This window comes from Myxine glutinosa, chromosome 4 (genome assembly GCF_964187855.1).
Source record: "Myxine glutinosa chromosome 4, kmMyxGlut1.1, whole genome shotgun sequence".
Lineage (NCBI taxonomy): Eukaryota > Metazoa > Chordata > Myxini > Myxiniformes > Myxinidae > Myxine > Myxine glutinosa.
Window position 1 is genome coordinate 183,656,512 of NC_136264.1, and position 15,464 is coordinate 183,671,975.

The following is a 15,464-nucleotide window of genomic DNA, read 5'->3' on the forward strand; positions in this document are numbered from 1 at the left end:
ATAGACAGTGTCATCTTTAAGGATGAAATCGTGGCATTTTCTACAGCCTAGAGCCATGTCTACCGCAGAAAGCACTTTGACTTTCGGTCCTTGCAGATAAATCTTGCAGGGTTTTGAGGGTGATAGAAGAACATTTTCCTCCTTGTACAAGTATAGCCATTTGTACATTATAAAGTCTAAACCAATCAGCCTTGATGACTCGTTACGAATCGTACTTGAAATATGAACTTTGTTTTCATCGTGGTGAAATTGATCCTCAGTGGAACTTAAATATTCAACTCTTTTCTCAATTTGCTGCACACCATAAAATGTCTCGTGCATGTCACAATTAAGTCACTGTGACTAATAAGCATGCACAAATATATCAAAAGTTGGTGGTGTTCACTGAATTTTTTTTCCATTTTATTTTCTATATTTTCTTTCAGAAAATTTCTTATTGCCATTGGTGACCCTGGTTGTATTTTTTTTTCGCCAGCTTCGACTTTTGTTTGCCCATGACAGTTCGATGGAAGTAGTCGGGGGGTAGAATTGTTTCTGAAATATTCTATAACTTTGATGCAAATTGGAAAATTCGTTGAGAGATTAATCTGCAAATCTCCAGTAATATGACTGCTTTGAGGACAACCAGCACAAGTTTAGTTTTTGAAGGATAGTGTTTAAAGTGCATTGAGATGTTGTATGAAATGTAATGTGCTATTAAAGAATGTTATTATTATTATGGTACTGAAAAGTAATCAAACCGAAACTTTAAGTACTGTTACGTTTGTGGGAATGTCAATCATTTAGGAGTCGTGTTGTTTAGTGTGTATTGCATAGAAGTGCCAGTTCAGCTGTGGATCCCCAAATTTGACCTTTTCGTATTATTTTTCCTTTTTCTTAAAGTTTACCCCATATCCACTCCCTTTACGCTTTACGCCCCTCATATCCACTCCCTGATTTTAACTGTTCGTGGTGGTGCACAAAACAGCTTTGGAAACGATTCAACCTTTTTTTTCTTTCAAGCAAGAAAGTGCGGAAAAAGGGTAAAAAGGGGGAGAAGAAGAGCGGCTCTTGGCAGGGTGGTGAAAAAGCGATCCTTGCTCGTGCTGTGAACGGCTTCGGTGAGCTTGTTGGTGTGAGAGACTCTACCTCTACGGACTTTCTGAAGGATTCATTGTGCATGAAGGAGGTGGACAAAAAGGAAAAGAGCGTATTGTGTGGAAAAAGGTGCTGCTTTGGGGTGGTAAAAAAGCGATCCATGCTTCATGCTGTGAACGGGCTTGGCGTGTGCTATATCAAGGAGTCGACCTCGATGAACTTCCTGAGGGATTTTCTGTGTTGTATGAAGGAGGTTGATGAAAGGAAAGGGATCAAAGGAGAAAGGAATTGCAGAACGTTGATGAACCTTGGTTCCTGCCAAGCCCTGCTCTGATGAACGTTGATGAAGCTGCTCTTCAAACAGGCCTGAACCCCATTCCATTCCAATCCTCATATCCCATTTTATTTCAATTCCCTGCGAATATTATTTTATTAATTTGCTTCCCTTCCTTTCCCTGGGTTAGATAGAGTGTTGTGTGTGAGATGTTGTGTCAGCCTTTTGTATCGGTTGTATGTGGCCTGTGTTAATTGTTTCAGTCTGTCATTATTAATTAATTAAGGCTGTCATACTTATACTTATATGATTTGATTATTGTATCATTTTGCATTATTTGAAGTAAATTGATTGTATTTCATTTTTTTGATTGACGTTTTTCGGATCAGGTTGCAAGCTCCCCTGAGCTGCCAGTGTGGCAGTTTAAACTCCTTGCACTAAACCGAAAGTACAAGCTTCCAAAAACCGCTCGGCTCGGCGGGTTGGGGATAGGACTTAGGGTCGCTGACATTAGTCACCCTATAACACACTTAGTCGGGAGTGACGTTTGGGACTCATGTCCTCATCCCCGACGCCTGTAACAGTACATCATCGAGTTCCCAAGGGGATAAAACTTTGATAACTAAAATGTCATCAGTTAAGTTGTTTCAGAGAAGAAGGTTTTTAACTTTAATCCAACATCGCTGCATACCATGTGACCGATAACGTTTAAATTTTCAACCTATATTCCCCAAGGCTAGTTCATCATATGTACTAAGTTTCACATCGATCGATTAAACGGTTCAAGAGAAGGAATTAAAAAAAAGTTTTTGTTCAATCCAATATGGCTGCCCAAACATGTGAGCTATCACATCGTTATCAAAGCTTTTCCCCCCATGGGTAGTAGATGATATATTTGAAGTTTTGCATCCATCGGTGAAGTGGTTTCAGAGAAAAGGATTTTTAAATGATTTCCTTCAATCATATATGGCTGCCAAACCGTGTGACCTATGACATTATAATTCTCAAACTGAAATCGTAATGGCTCGCAGATTTGTAAGCGCCCACGTATAAATCACTGCTCGCAGTTATACAGTCACGTGAAAAAGTAAGTACACCCCATGTAAAGTTTTGACTTTTTCAACATATTTCAACATACAGCTATTTGATCTTCATTTCAACAATATTGATAGATAAAGGTGATATCATACAACAAATATCATGAAACATTTACATTTTGTAGTCCATTGTATAATTTAAATAAACATAAATGCAAATTTCGCATGTGGAAAAGTAAGTACACCCTTGGCTCTAATAGGTTGTATTGCCCCCTTTGGCAGAAACAACCTCAAGTAGGCATTTCTTATAACTGTCTACCAGTCTCTGACATCGACTGGGAGAAATTTTTGCCCACTCCATGCAGAATTCTTTCAGCTGTGCGATGTTTGAGGGGTTTCTTGCATGCACAGCTCGTTTCAAATCCCCCCACAACATCTCGATGGGATTTAGATCCGGGCTTTGACTTGGCCATTCCAGAACCCTCCATTTTTTTCTTTTCAGCCATTACTTGGTGGATTTACTGGTATGTTTAGGGTCATTGTCATGTTGCAAGGTCCACCTTCGGTTGAGCTTCAACTTTCCGACAGATGGCCTCACATTATCCTCAAGCACCCTCTGGTACAATGAAGAATTCATAGTGGATTCTATGATGGAGAGCTGCCCAGGCCCTGATGTAGCAAAGCTGCCCAAACCATAATATTTCCACCACCATGCTTTACAGTTGGTATCAGGTTCTTGTGGTCAAATGCTGTCTTTGGTTTTCGCCAAACATGTCTTCTGGTACTGTGGCCAAATAGCTCTACCTTTGACGCATCTGTCCAGAGCACATTGTTCCAGAAGTGCTGGTCTTTGCATCGGTGTTCATTGGCAAACTTTAGTTTTGCCCTGATGTTCTTTCTGGACAGCAAAGGTTTCCTCCTGGCACATCTCCCATGTAGATCAAATTTGTGCAGCCTCTTTCTAATGGTAGACTCGTGCACTTTGACATCAACAGTGGCAAGAGCTACCTGTAGGTCCCGTGATGACATTCTGGGGTTCTTCGAGACTTCTTTCAGCATCTTGCGGTCTGCTCTCAGGCTGAACTTGCTGGGGCGGCCTGGCCTGAACAAGTTGGCAGTTGTTTGGAATCTTCGCCACAGACGTATAAGTGATCGGACGTTGTTCGGACGGACGTAAAGCGATGCATGACTACTGTTTATTCTACCAGGTGAGCGCCAGGGGTATTGCCCCTTTGTTTATTCCTGCCCTACAAGTTGTTGTAATAATCAAGGATACAACAATGTCTCAGATCATGAGTTTAATCGAAATCAATCCCTAGCAATACCTGGGAAGAAATCAGCAAACATAATATCAGTACTCAGCATTCATCTGAATCAATAATGGGTATAACATTCAAGCACAAGCAAGCGCTGGGCAAAGTGATTCTACGTACCGATCTAGACATGCACACACAATATAGGGCACAGGAGTGTCCGCCGCGCGTAATGGCCAAGATCTTTATAACGAATGCGCAGCGGCCGAAAGTCGCATGACACCTGGGTTCGAACTTAGACACAATTTCATGACATACTCCCCGGCGTTAAAAGTACACTTCTCCCAGAGGATAGAACCAAGCTCGCAAGCGATATGGCGGTGCGGAAGCACTATAGCGTGCAGATGGTTACGTAAAGCAGTGAGCCATGTTAATCCCAGCCGAAGCGATCGGGACGGCGAATCTCTCTCCCGGTGCACGTTCGATACATGTCTGGGACTTCGACCGCGTGTCCGAATTCACCCTTGTCGGGATAACCGCCTATCTCGGATGATGGCGGTGGAACCACGATGTCGATCGGATCAAGCGCATGAGGGGGCTGGGTTGTCGGCGAATTCCCCATCATCGGATTCCCCGGGCTGAGCTCCGGCCTAGCAGCATCCCCGCACGGAGCAAGATGACGCACCGAAACAGTTGACTCGCGTCTGTCTGGCAGCAGCACGCGAGCGTGGTCGGGATTGGCTTGGAGAATCTGAACCTTGTCAACGAGGGGATCATATTTACTCGGGCGAACCATGCGTTTGAGGAAAGCCGGGCCGAGCTCGGCAAGCCAGCCCGGCAAGGGTCGAATAGCACCTGTACGGCACGTGTAACGAATCAGACGATCGTGAGGAGTTTGATTTGTAGCGGTGCACAACAAAGTCCGGATCGAGTTTAATGCCCCGTGTACCATCCAAGTCCATCGGTCTAGTCCTAGACCATTGGTCTTTAGACCAAGTGTAATGGCTTTCCATATAATGCCATTAAGTCTTTCTACCTGTCCATTCGCCTGTGGCCTGTACAGAGTGGTATAACTGGAAGCGACATTTCGCTGGAGCAAAATGGTTCGCACATCTTGGGACAAAAACACAGCACCACGGTCGGTGTGTACATAACCCGGATTCCCGAATATGGAAAACAGAATCTGCAGGCACCGGATGACCGTTGCTGCGGTCATGTCCTTTCACGGAAAAGCAAAAGGGAATCTGCTGAATTCGTCCACTATCGTGATGAGGTAGCGAGAGCTACCCGAAGCCGGTAGACTAGGAGAAGCTGGTCGACTCGAAGCCGGTAGGGGCCCTTTGAAGTCCATAGACAATTTCTCCCACGGCCTAGTAGCCTGGATCAGCGTACCCATCGGTGGATTATAGAAACGGGGTTTGAATTCAGCGCAAATGGAACAAGTGCGACAAGGATGACGAATGTCCTCAACCGAGTAGGGCAAATTGCGCCAGCGCACATAATGAGCTGGACGAGTCACCGGGATGGCACAATGTTTCATGCAGGACACCGGGTTTTGACACCAGTCACACCGGGTTTCATGCAGGATGGCACAATGTTTCATCGATTAAGTGTTGTAATAATCAAGGATACAACAATGTCTCAGATCATGAGTTTAATCGAAATAAATCCCTCGCAATACCTGGGAAGAAATCAGCAAATATAATATCAGTACTCAGCATTCATCTGAATCAATAATGGGTATAGATCTATATAGATCCAATTTTTTGTTTCCTTTTGATCTTTGAGGAGCAAGTCATGTTGAAGTCGAGCAGAATTTTGGCATCCACCTTTTCTCATCATGCGTTTTCTACTGTTTCAAATGTTTGCCTGCAATTAGGCATAACATTGATCTCATTACTTCATGAATGAAATGAGTAATGCAGACAAACTACCTTCCCTAGCTCGGCAGTCAGCTAAGTTATGGTGAATATGGCACGGGAGGTGTGGCATCTGTTCAAGGAAAAATAATGTTGACAAGTTCATTCGTAAATAACTTTTATTCACACAAAATAAAATTTGTTGCTTTTTAATCTTGCCTGCAGGACAATGAAATTTATAAAAGTGCAAAGCTATTGTTGTTATTGAGATGGCCACTTTCTCAAGTCACTTTGCAGGTAAGAAGATGGATTATGAGGCACCTGCTGAAAAGACTATCTAAATATTTTTGTAAGAGCTGAGTGAGGGGCAGATGCACAATTACGGTGCACACTGTTTGCCAAGTTTGATTTTAGTTATGCTTTATTTTTATGATAGTATTATTTCCATGTTGTTTCATTATTGAAGCCAAGTGTTTCTGTCTTCTTGTCTGTTTAACCACTTGATAAGTGAAGTGTAATTATCCCATAAAGATTTGATGCCAAATATTGCAGGACTTCCAAATTATTTGTTTAAATGCGGACTTCCAAGCACCTAAACAGGATTGGTGGAAACGTAAGCCTTCAACAAATGTTCTGGGCACTGGCTATAGAGGCACTTTAGGGACAAACATCGAACCGTCATCGAACTTGATCTCTGGCACGGATCAAAGCAAAGAGGCCGTGAGTGTGAACGCTAGGATAGTATAGGAAAGCACATTATAGAAAGAGAGCAGTTGGAGAATAAGGACTGACAGGTGATCAGCGTTGGTGATCAGCTGCTGATCAAATGCTATTCCTGATCCACAAGCTTTGAACCTTTCCTGTTGGGCAGGTATACTAATTGGCAGTGCCTTGATCTTTATATTTCCGTAGCTGAAGGCCATAGGCATCGTTTTTGGGTTGTCCCTCCGACTGTCTGTGTCTGCCGGCTGTTGTCTGTCTTTTTTTTTTTTTTGTTACGTTAGCTTGCGAGCCACTGAAGGGATTTTCAACCTGGCGCAAGTATGGAAAGTTATACAAAGATGAACTGATTCGATTTTGAGTTTGAAAGGTCAAATCGCGAAGGTCATCTGCCCTTTAATTGAAAGTCGTTTGTTCCCGCAATAACTTGAAAACCACCGAAGAGATTTCAAGCAAACTTGGCACAAATATGGACTGGAATACAAAGATGACAGGATTCTAATTTGGGTTCAACAAATCAAACATCATGTGCGTTTGAAAATCATATTGCAGATCATAACTCGAGTTATTAGCATCTGATGTTCTCTCTCTTACTCATCTCTTCTGTCATTTTATTCGCACAAATTAAGCTTCAGATTAAAATATTAATGCAAACACTAATATGTGCTGAATTTACAATAAAGCAGTATATTCGGTCTATTCCAGGAGTTTGACAAACTGCAATATGGATTTTGCAGTGAACCGTGATATTCTTTGCAGCCTATCGAGAACTTGTGTTGCATCACCCTTTGATTCTGTCCCCACCTACCAAGCCTTACTTAGTCCTCCATTGCATATAATCATGCAATCATGGCTGCCTGAACAATGGTAACAAAGTTGATAGTACAAGGTGTGTGCTTGTTTGCTTGCAGCTGGTAAGTGCATACGTGATGTCAAGTCGGGAGACGCATTTGAACACTGCAGCATGCCGACTGCTACTTGACATCATGCCTGGGCTGGAAACCTCTGTAGTTTTCCAAGAGAAGGTGGTGTTTCTGTGCTTTGTATTCCATTTGATGACAGCAACTTGTGTTCGAAGTATCATGAAATGTAACGGCCAAGTGCCTGGTACAGACAGTGCTGTAGCAAATTGACATAAAATTAATATTAATGTATATCTTTTTCATGTATTTCAGTATTTTCTGGATTTTCAGTATTTATGCAAATTAAATATTAATGGTGGAATTTAAAGGGCCACAGACATGAAAATTATGTTTGGTTTAATTAATAGATATTGCTTCACTTAACACTTGATCATTGTTCTTTTTTTTGAATAAATATCTTGGAAGGAAGATATTAATGTTTTTGGGTGTCCTTTTATGCTCAATTGGCCCCGCCCCACCCCCGAAAAATGGTGATTTATATTACCCACGTGACCCACTACATCATCTTTAGGATAGTTTTGCTGTGGATAGTTTTTATAATGATTTTGACTCTTATAGGATTCTTGATCAGAAAATCTTTGCCAAATTCACGTTTTATCGAGTTGTGCGGCCATTATCCGTTGCGTGCTGTTACAACCCTGCCTTTGATTATGTCAAGCAGATGTTGTCATGACCATCGTGATTGTTAGGAGAGGTACCCGCCACGTTTGCTTCTTTTTTTTTTTTTTGGAACACCTCAAAAAATATTAGAATTAAAAACCACGTTCAGTTATGTGTAAATTACTTAAAATCTATATAATCACATCAAAAACAATTATATGTCTGTGGACTTTTAAGCTGTCAGGTTTCTAAAACGCTGTACCCAATTCATAAAATCTCTCATTTATTAGTCCCCTACCGGTGTACACCGGAGGGGACTATAGGTTTGCACGCCGTCCCTCCGTCCGTCAGTCCGTCAGTCTGTCAGTCCGTCACGCAAAGAACAGTTTTCCGGACTTTTTTTCTAAACTCTTAATGCTAATGATTTCAAACTTGGCACATGGTTTCCTCATGATAAGTTACAGGTCATGTTCGAACTTCACGACGTTTCGATCATTTTTAACAAAGTTATGGCACTTTGAACTTTGGTAGGGGACATGTATTGCAGCGCAATACTCAGAATGCTTGTTCATCTTGTACATGTAAATTATTTTAAAATGGACTTTAATAAATGTAATGGACTTTGGAAAATGGGTAAATTGATCAATGAAGTTAATGGGGAAAAGGCTTGAAATAAATGTGATGCTAACAGCATTCCCAATTTCATAATCAGATAATTTTTTAAGTGATTCTTCACCATTGAGTGATAGGGCCAAAACGATATATAGCATATCTCAAAAAGTTATGGAAGGATTATAACAAAACTTGATGGATGAGTTTGGTAAGTGACAAGATCAAGTCAATTCGATTTTGGTTCAGGTCCGGGTGCATATTCGGCCTGTCAGCGGGATACAAAATGTAAACTGTTCAGCCTGGCAGAGGTATGCGCTCTACCAAGTGCCGTTCTAGTTTTAAACAGAATTGCCAACAAAATAATTACTTTACTTCCTCTTTTGAGAACCATTGTAGTACTTTCTGTTAGGTTATTGCTCCGAAATAGCCTCGGAGAGTATGGGTCCCAGTGTCCGGCCGTCCGACCGTTAACATTTGACGAAGACATATTCTCACAAACTACGTGACCGATTATGGACCAAATTTGGTGCAATACATCAGGACAGGAAGGTCTCATGGGGTAGTGCATCTGGATCAACCCATTTAAGGGGGGGGGGGGGTGTTTTGCCCCAAATATTGGTATTCCATTCAGAAATCGTCTTTTCAGAAACTGACAACCAGATCGAGACCAAACTTGCCATTTGGCGTCATGACTATGCCCTAAGTTATCTCCCCTGGAAAGGGGACTTCAGGCTCCCTCCCATAATCTATTTTTTTTTTATTTGGACTAATCCCTCCCTCCCCTAATCTAATTTTGACTAACTTGATTCCTGCCATGATACCATGACATCCGAACGCACTCAAGCAGAATTCTTCTATTTAGGAAACTTCAATGAACCAAAAATGTGATGCGAAGTGGTTGAAATCTTCCCACACGGATGTTGTGGGAGTTGAAGCTCTTACATTTTCCATTATCAATGATTTGGAACAAATTATCACCCACCCTATCCATATCCCAGATCTTCATGACCACTATTCCAATACTTTGGATTTGTTCTTCACCTCCAATCTGTTGCATTACAGCTACACAATTTCACCTCCAATTGGTTCTTCTGACCGCAATCGTGTGAACATCACTTTACTTACCACCACTCCTCCAATTGCAACGACTAAACGCCAGTTTTGGCATTTCAATAGCGCTGACTGGACTGGTTTATGAAACATCTTTTCTGATTTTCCCTGGAAGGACTACTGCCTCCCCTCGGGCGATGCCTCTATCTGTGCTGAACGTATAGCTGAAGCTATTGTTGCAGGAATGGAGGCTTATATACCGTTCTCTTTCAGGTCTATCTCTCCTACCAACTCTTGGTTCAATAATTCCTGCTTTGCGGACATTCGTGCAAGAGATGCGGCATATCAGACATGAAAAAACTCTTCTTCCTCCGACTCGCATTAAGCTTTCACATCTGCCAGAAATCATTGCAAATGTGTTATTCATAGGCGAAACATTCCTTTATCCAAAATAAATGTGACAACCTCACATCTTCCACTAAGATCTTTCTGGTCATTCGTTAAAAGTATCTCCAACAATTTCTGTCGCTCTACCTATTCTTCGCTGTTCCATTCCGATGATACTATTGCTGTTTCTCTGACTGATAAAGCAACTCTTTTTGGTTGTTTTTTTTCTCCTCTAATTCCACCCTGGATGACTCTAACATTCCATCTCCCTCTGATACACCCTTACCAATATGCCCCTCCCTATAATCTCTTTTCATGCAGCCAAATAAATACCCCTCTCTCTGGACACAAGCAAGGCATATGGACAAGATGGCATTCTTCCTCGTGTCTTGAAGGAGTGTGCTTCAGAACTTGCACCAGTGCTTGCTCGTTTGTTTCGCTTTTGTTTAAAAACCCAAACTTTTCCTCTTTCCTGGAAACATGCCTTAGTACAGCCTATTTTAAAGCAGGGTGATCATTCAAACCTTTCCAACTACCGTCCTATTGCTCTGACTTCTACTATAAAGTCTTTGAATGTCTTCTCAATTCCTATTTCCTGAAGCATCTTTAATCTCACAGTCTTCTATCTGACCATCAACAACTCGCTTTCGCAAGGCAAGATCTACCGGTGATATCCTTTTTTAAATTACGAATGTCCTTTCTTACATTACGAATGTCTGGGCCTCTTCTCTGAGAGACTTTGGGGGAATCCTTTGTTGTTGGCCTTGATAACTCAAAAGCCTTTGACATCGTTTGGCATCGGGGTCTGATATCCAGGCTTCCTTCTTTCAGCTTTCCTCCTTCACTCTGCTCTCTCATATTGAGCTTTCTCTCCGACCGTTCTATCTCCGTAATTGTTGATTATTCAACAGCCCCCTCCTTCCCTATCACGAGCGGTGTCCCTCAGGGTTCTTTCCTGTCCCTAACACTCTTCCTTATTTTTATCAATGACCTTCTTTCTTCCACAAATAACCAAATGCACTCGTATGCTGATGACTTGAGATTACATTCCTCCATGTTTTTCCCATCTGCCCCATCTTCCCTCACTCGATCTACATCTCGTTTGATCACAGCCATCTCTTTAAATTCAGATTTGGAGAAGATTTCCCAGTGGACAAATGTAATCACGTTAAGTTTAATGCTTCTAAAATTCAATTTATTCCCATCTCTCTCTCTAAAACTCTCAACACTCCAATCTCCTTTGAAAGCTCCACAATTATACCATGTGATACAATAAACCTACTAGGTATTACCCTAACATTAAATTTATCCTGGAATCCACACATTACACAAATAGTTAAGTCTGCCTCGAAGAAACTAAGAGTCATGTTCAGATGTCGAAGATTCTTCTCCTCCCAACAGTTTATTCAACTATATAAAGGATTGATTCGTCCTTGTATAGAGTCCTGCTCTCACATCTGGGGAGGTTCTAGCTCCACATACTTACTGGACAGAATTGAATCCAAAGTAATCCGACTTATCAACTCTCCCAATCTGACCTCAAAACTCGACCCGCTCGAATTACGCCGCAAAGTTGGCTCTCTTTCTCTTTTCTACAGATATTTATTTGGTTTCTGCTCCCAAGAACTTGCTGCTTGTGTACCTCCGCCATTAGTGAGACCACAAAATACTCGATAAGCCACGATATCTCATGATTATTGTGTGGTCATTGGCAACTCAAGGGTGGGCCGTTATGATGTTTGTTTCTTCCCCACTACTGCCAAACTCTGGAACTCTTTACCTTCCCATGTATTTCCAAATAATTATGACCTTTCCCTTTTAAAAAAGCAGACTTTTTACTTCCTCAAAAACTCTTAGACTATTCTCTCTTTCTTCAATTTTCTATCAATGCAGCCCTTTTATTTAATGCCTGGCCTCGATGAGGACTATATAGTCCATGACTGGAGCATTCAACATAAATAATAATAATAAAAAATCCATCGTATTCACCAAAACATATTTTCTTCACAAACTACATGACCGATTATGGACAAATTTCGTACGATACATCAGAACAGTAAGGTCTCGTGGGGTTGTGCTCCCTATCCTATAAGAGGCTGAAATGGGTAATTTTGCCTCAAATACAGGTAATTTTTTTTTTAATCTGCTCAGAAATCATGGGGAAATAACCGTTGGTCCCCCACGATGCTATTTTTTTTTTGGTCTAAGCTTTGTGAATCACAAATTATGGGGTGACAGTGTGGTATTAAATTGTGGAGACAAAGTTAAAATGTGAACTTTGTATGGATGGAGGGGGGGGGGGGGGTGTTTGTTTGGATCTGTGAGTCCAACAAAGAGGAGTTAAAATTTATGCCATGTTTGCAAAATAAATAAATGATGACTTTGAAGTATAATGGTCATCACGCGAGCAAAATTAACTTAAGATAATTTTAACTGAATTGTGAAGAAAACGTTAGATTCATTTTTATTTTCTGCTTTTGTATATTGTTTTCAGGAAGGAATCGTAGAAAACTTGTTCAAGTGGGCGCGTGAAGCAGCAGATCCCCTAAGAACATACGCCACCGGGTTACTTGCTGCTGGGATGGAGATACAGGACATTGCAGCCAATTATCGAGAAGAAAATTCCCTGATGGTGATATTTTTATTTGGTCTTCCCCTCTACTCCTTTGCGCAGGCTTGGGAATCCTGAGTTTGAAACCCGGTCGATCGCTGAATTAACGCCAGGGGGGATGACTCAGCCTGTCATCCTTCCGAGGTCGGCAAATTGAGTACCAGCTTGCTGGGATGAATGGTCCCGGTGTGTAACCCGATTTAGAATAGGTACACCGTATCCCTGCGCATCGTAAGAGGCGACTATGGGTTGTTGTCAGGAAGGGCATCCGGCCATAAAAACATTGCCTCAAACAGGGAACCATGATTGCCATGGGGCCCGCAAGGCTAACCCCCACTCTAGCAGGGGAAAATGGCCTCAAAACGATCATTCATTATTCTCTACTCCTTTGTCTTTCAATTCTCTCAGACCTCATTCTCTATTTGGGCTCAACTGGATTTATAGACCATCAGCTACACAAATTTTTGCTTCACCCTAATGGCTGCCATATCTGTTTCGCCCATGCCATGCCACACCTTTCCTCGCCTCTCCCCACCCTGTGTTGCAGCCAGCCTCTCCACGCCCCAGCCGTGCTGTGGCCCACCTCATCCCACCCCGCCTCAGCCGTGCTGCGGCCCCTCCGCCCCCCACCCTCTTCCCTGCCGTGTTGGAGCTTGCCTCTCACCACCCCGCCCCAACCGTGCTGCGCCCCCCGCCCTCTCCCCGACCGTGCAGTGGCTCGCCTCGCCTCTCCCTGCCCCGCTCTTGCTTCTCTGATTCCACATGAGTTCATTATCCCTATTGGATGTTGTGGTTTTTCCAGTTTGTATTTCTGCCATATTGTTGTTCTGTTATTCTTATGATTGATGATAATGTAAACATGCACACCGGGTTTTGACGTTACTTTTCCTTGTTATGCTCGTTCAGGTTCCTATTGTTTTCACGCGGCTTAGAAAACTACGTGAGGGTAAAGAAATGAATGAAGACTCAGTGTCCCACAACTACTTGTCTGGACCTTCAACTCCACATGTTGCCAAAAATGAGCTGAAAAGCGTTTGCGTGAAGGCCAACCTCGTTTTGGACAGCACATCTGGCAAAGCACCCGTGTCCAACAGTGAAGAATCCCAAGAGGAAAGTGTTTGTCCCCCTTCAAATCTCCTGGACATAAATAATGGGGATGCTTCTAATCTCACGAGCACCGTCGAAGAGCCAAAGGAACCAGGAATAAAACCAGAGAAGACACAGAAGAATAAAGTCATTGCTTCTCCACTGGAGCACGACAGGATTTTTAATGAACTCTCAAACAGCAGCTGGTCAGAGACGTCCCCATGGGTCATCGGTATCAACTACCATCTCTTTCCCTTGACGCCTGGGGTGCAACAAAGAATTATCTTCCAGTATCTTACCCCATTAGGGGAATACCAAGAGGTGTGTTTTGCATTTATCCTCCATACATGTTGTTTTGCCTGATCATCTCTATCTTGCTAGTATTATGATCAGTATGTTCTAGCATTTATTTTATCATTGTAAAGCCATTTTGAGGCTTGTTGGTTGCAGTGTCTGTTGAGGTTGGGCCACTAACTTGTGGGTTAGCTTGTGTACGCTTGTCTGTTGTGCCACGAGACACATTGTGCCATACCCAAAAAGTGAACGTACATTCTATTTTGACAGACTGATGCCTGACAGTCCAGAACGGCACTTGGTACAGTGCATACCTCCACCAAACTGAACCGTTTACGTTTTGTATCCCATCCATAGGACGGATCTGGATTTGGACCTTAACCAAAATCGAATCGCTTGTTCTTGTTGCCTCACCAACTCGACCACCTAGTTTTGTCAAAAGTTGTCCACAACCTTTTAAAATATCATGTCCCTATCTCTCAATGGCGAAGAATCCCTTTTAAAATTTCGCTCCAGATCTTCACCAAAATCTAATCATTTTGTCCTTGTCACACACCCAACCTCTCAGCCAAATTTCGTATGAATCCGTCCACAACTTTTTGAGATATCTTGTTTGCAAACAGACTGGCAGGGGTGAAAACATAACCTCCAGAGCTACAGATAGCAACAACTTTCAAACTGAGGGGTAGAGGTGCATGGGCGGGGGGAGTGTGGGGGGTGGGGGGAGCGAGGGGTGCCGACACTACAAACATTTGTTGTGAATATTTTGCAGAACAAGGAATCTGCAAACGTACGGGAGACGGTACGAAAGTAATGCCTCTTATTAGTCCCCTACCGGTGTACACCGGAGGGGACTATAGGTTTGCACGCCGTCCCTCCGTCCGTCAGTCTGTCAGTCCGTCACGCAAAGAACAGTTTTCCGGACTTTTTTTCTAAACGCTTAATGCTAATTATTTCAAACTTAGTACATGGTTTCCTCATGATAAGTTACAGATCAAGTTCGAACTTCACGACGTTTCGATCATTTTTGACAAAGTTATGGCACTTTGAACTTTGGGAATTCTGATAATTCTGATGATCCTTAACTCAGTGCCATTTTAAGTTTTAATTTCCTTTAAAAAAGATTTTCTCTGCAATAATTGGACCGATTGAGATCAAATTTTCACCATATGAGGGACTCGGTCTGTAGAATATTTTACTAGTAATTATGACGTCACAGGTCACGTGGTTCGGCCGCCATATTGTTTTTCGTGAAAACACGAAAACCCCTTTTTCTCTGCAACGGCTGAACAGATTGAGGCCAAACTTTGCAGGCAGAATCGCATACCCATGACGAACAAAAAAGTCAGCGAGCATGACGTCATGCATCACATGGTTTCAGAGTTATGACGTTTTTAAGCATGAACCTTTAAAACCGAGCTCCTCCCTCATTTTTGATCCAATAAAGGGGAAACTTGACAGATCTGTTCAGCATGACAGTCTATTAAAATGTCCTTTTGGAATTTGCGATAGGGCACGTGGTTTGGCAGATATCGTTACTTAAACGAAAATATTTTTTAAAATGGATATCTCCTGTTTATTCTAGAGTTCTCCTCAAGCCGCACCACGCGCCCTCAGCCTCGTCTCGCGAACGTCAACAGCGCGACACAGCGCGCGCTTTACAGAGGGGCGGAGCCGAGCC

The 15,464-nt window shown here is 42.5% G+C and overlaps 1 protein-coding gene across 5 annotated transcripts in view; it reads left to right on the plus strand.

Annotated features, from left to right (window-relative positions):
* The window catches only part of DCAF1 (DDB1 and CUL4 associated factor 1), a 108,773-nt gene that overhangs the window by 59,922 nt on the left and 33,387 nt on the right, over positions 1 to 15,464 (plus strand). For all 5 annotated transcript variants that reach the window (XR_013623267.1, XM_068114099.2, XM_068114101.2 and 2 more), the window contains 3 exons: positions 7,132 to 7,245; positions 12,287 to 12,424; positions 13,310 to 13,810. Coding sequence is in view for 4 of the 5 variants with exons in the window: in XM_068114099.2 (XP_067970200.2) it covers positions 7,132 to 7,245; positions 12,287 to 12,424; positions 13,310 to 13,810 (753 nt within the window). In the remaining variant the exon portion in view is untranslated. The remainder of the gene's footprint in view (positions 1 to 7,131; positions 7,246 to 12,286; positions 12,425 to 13,309; positions 13,811 to 15,464) is intronic.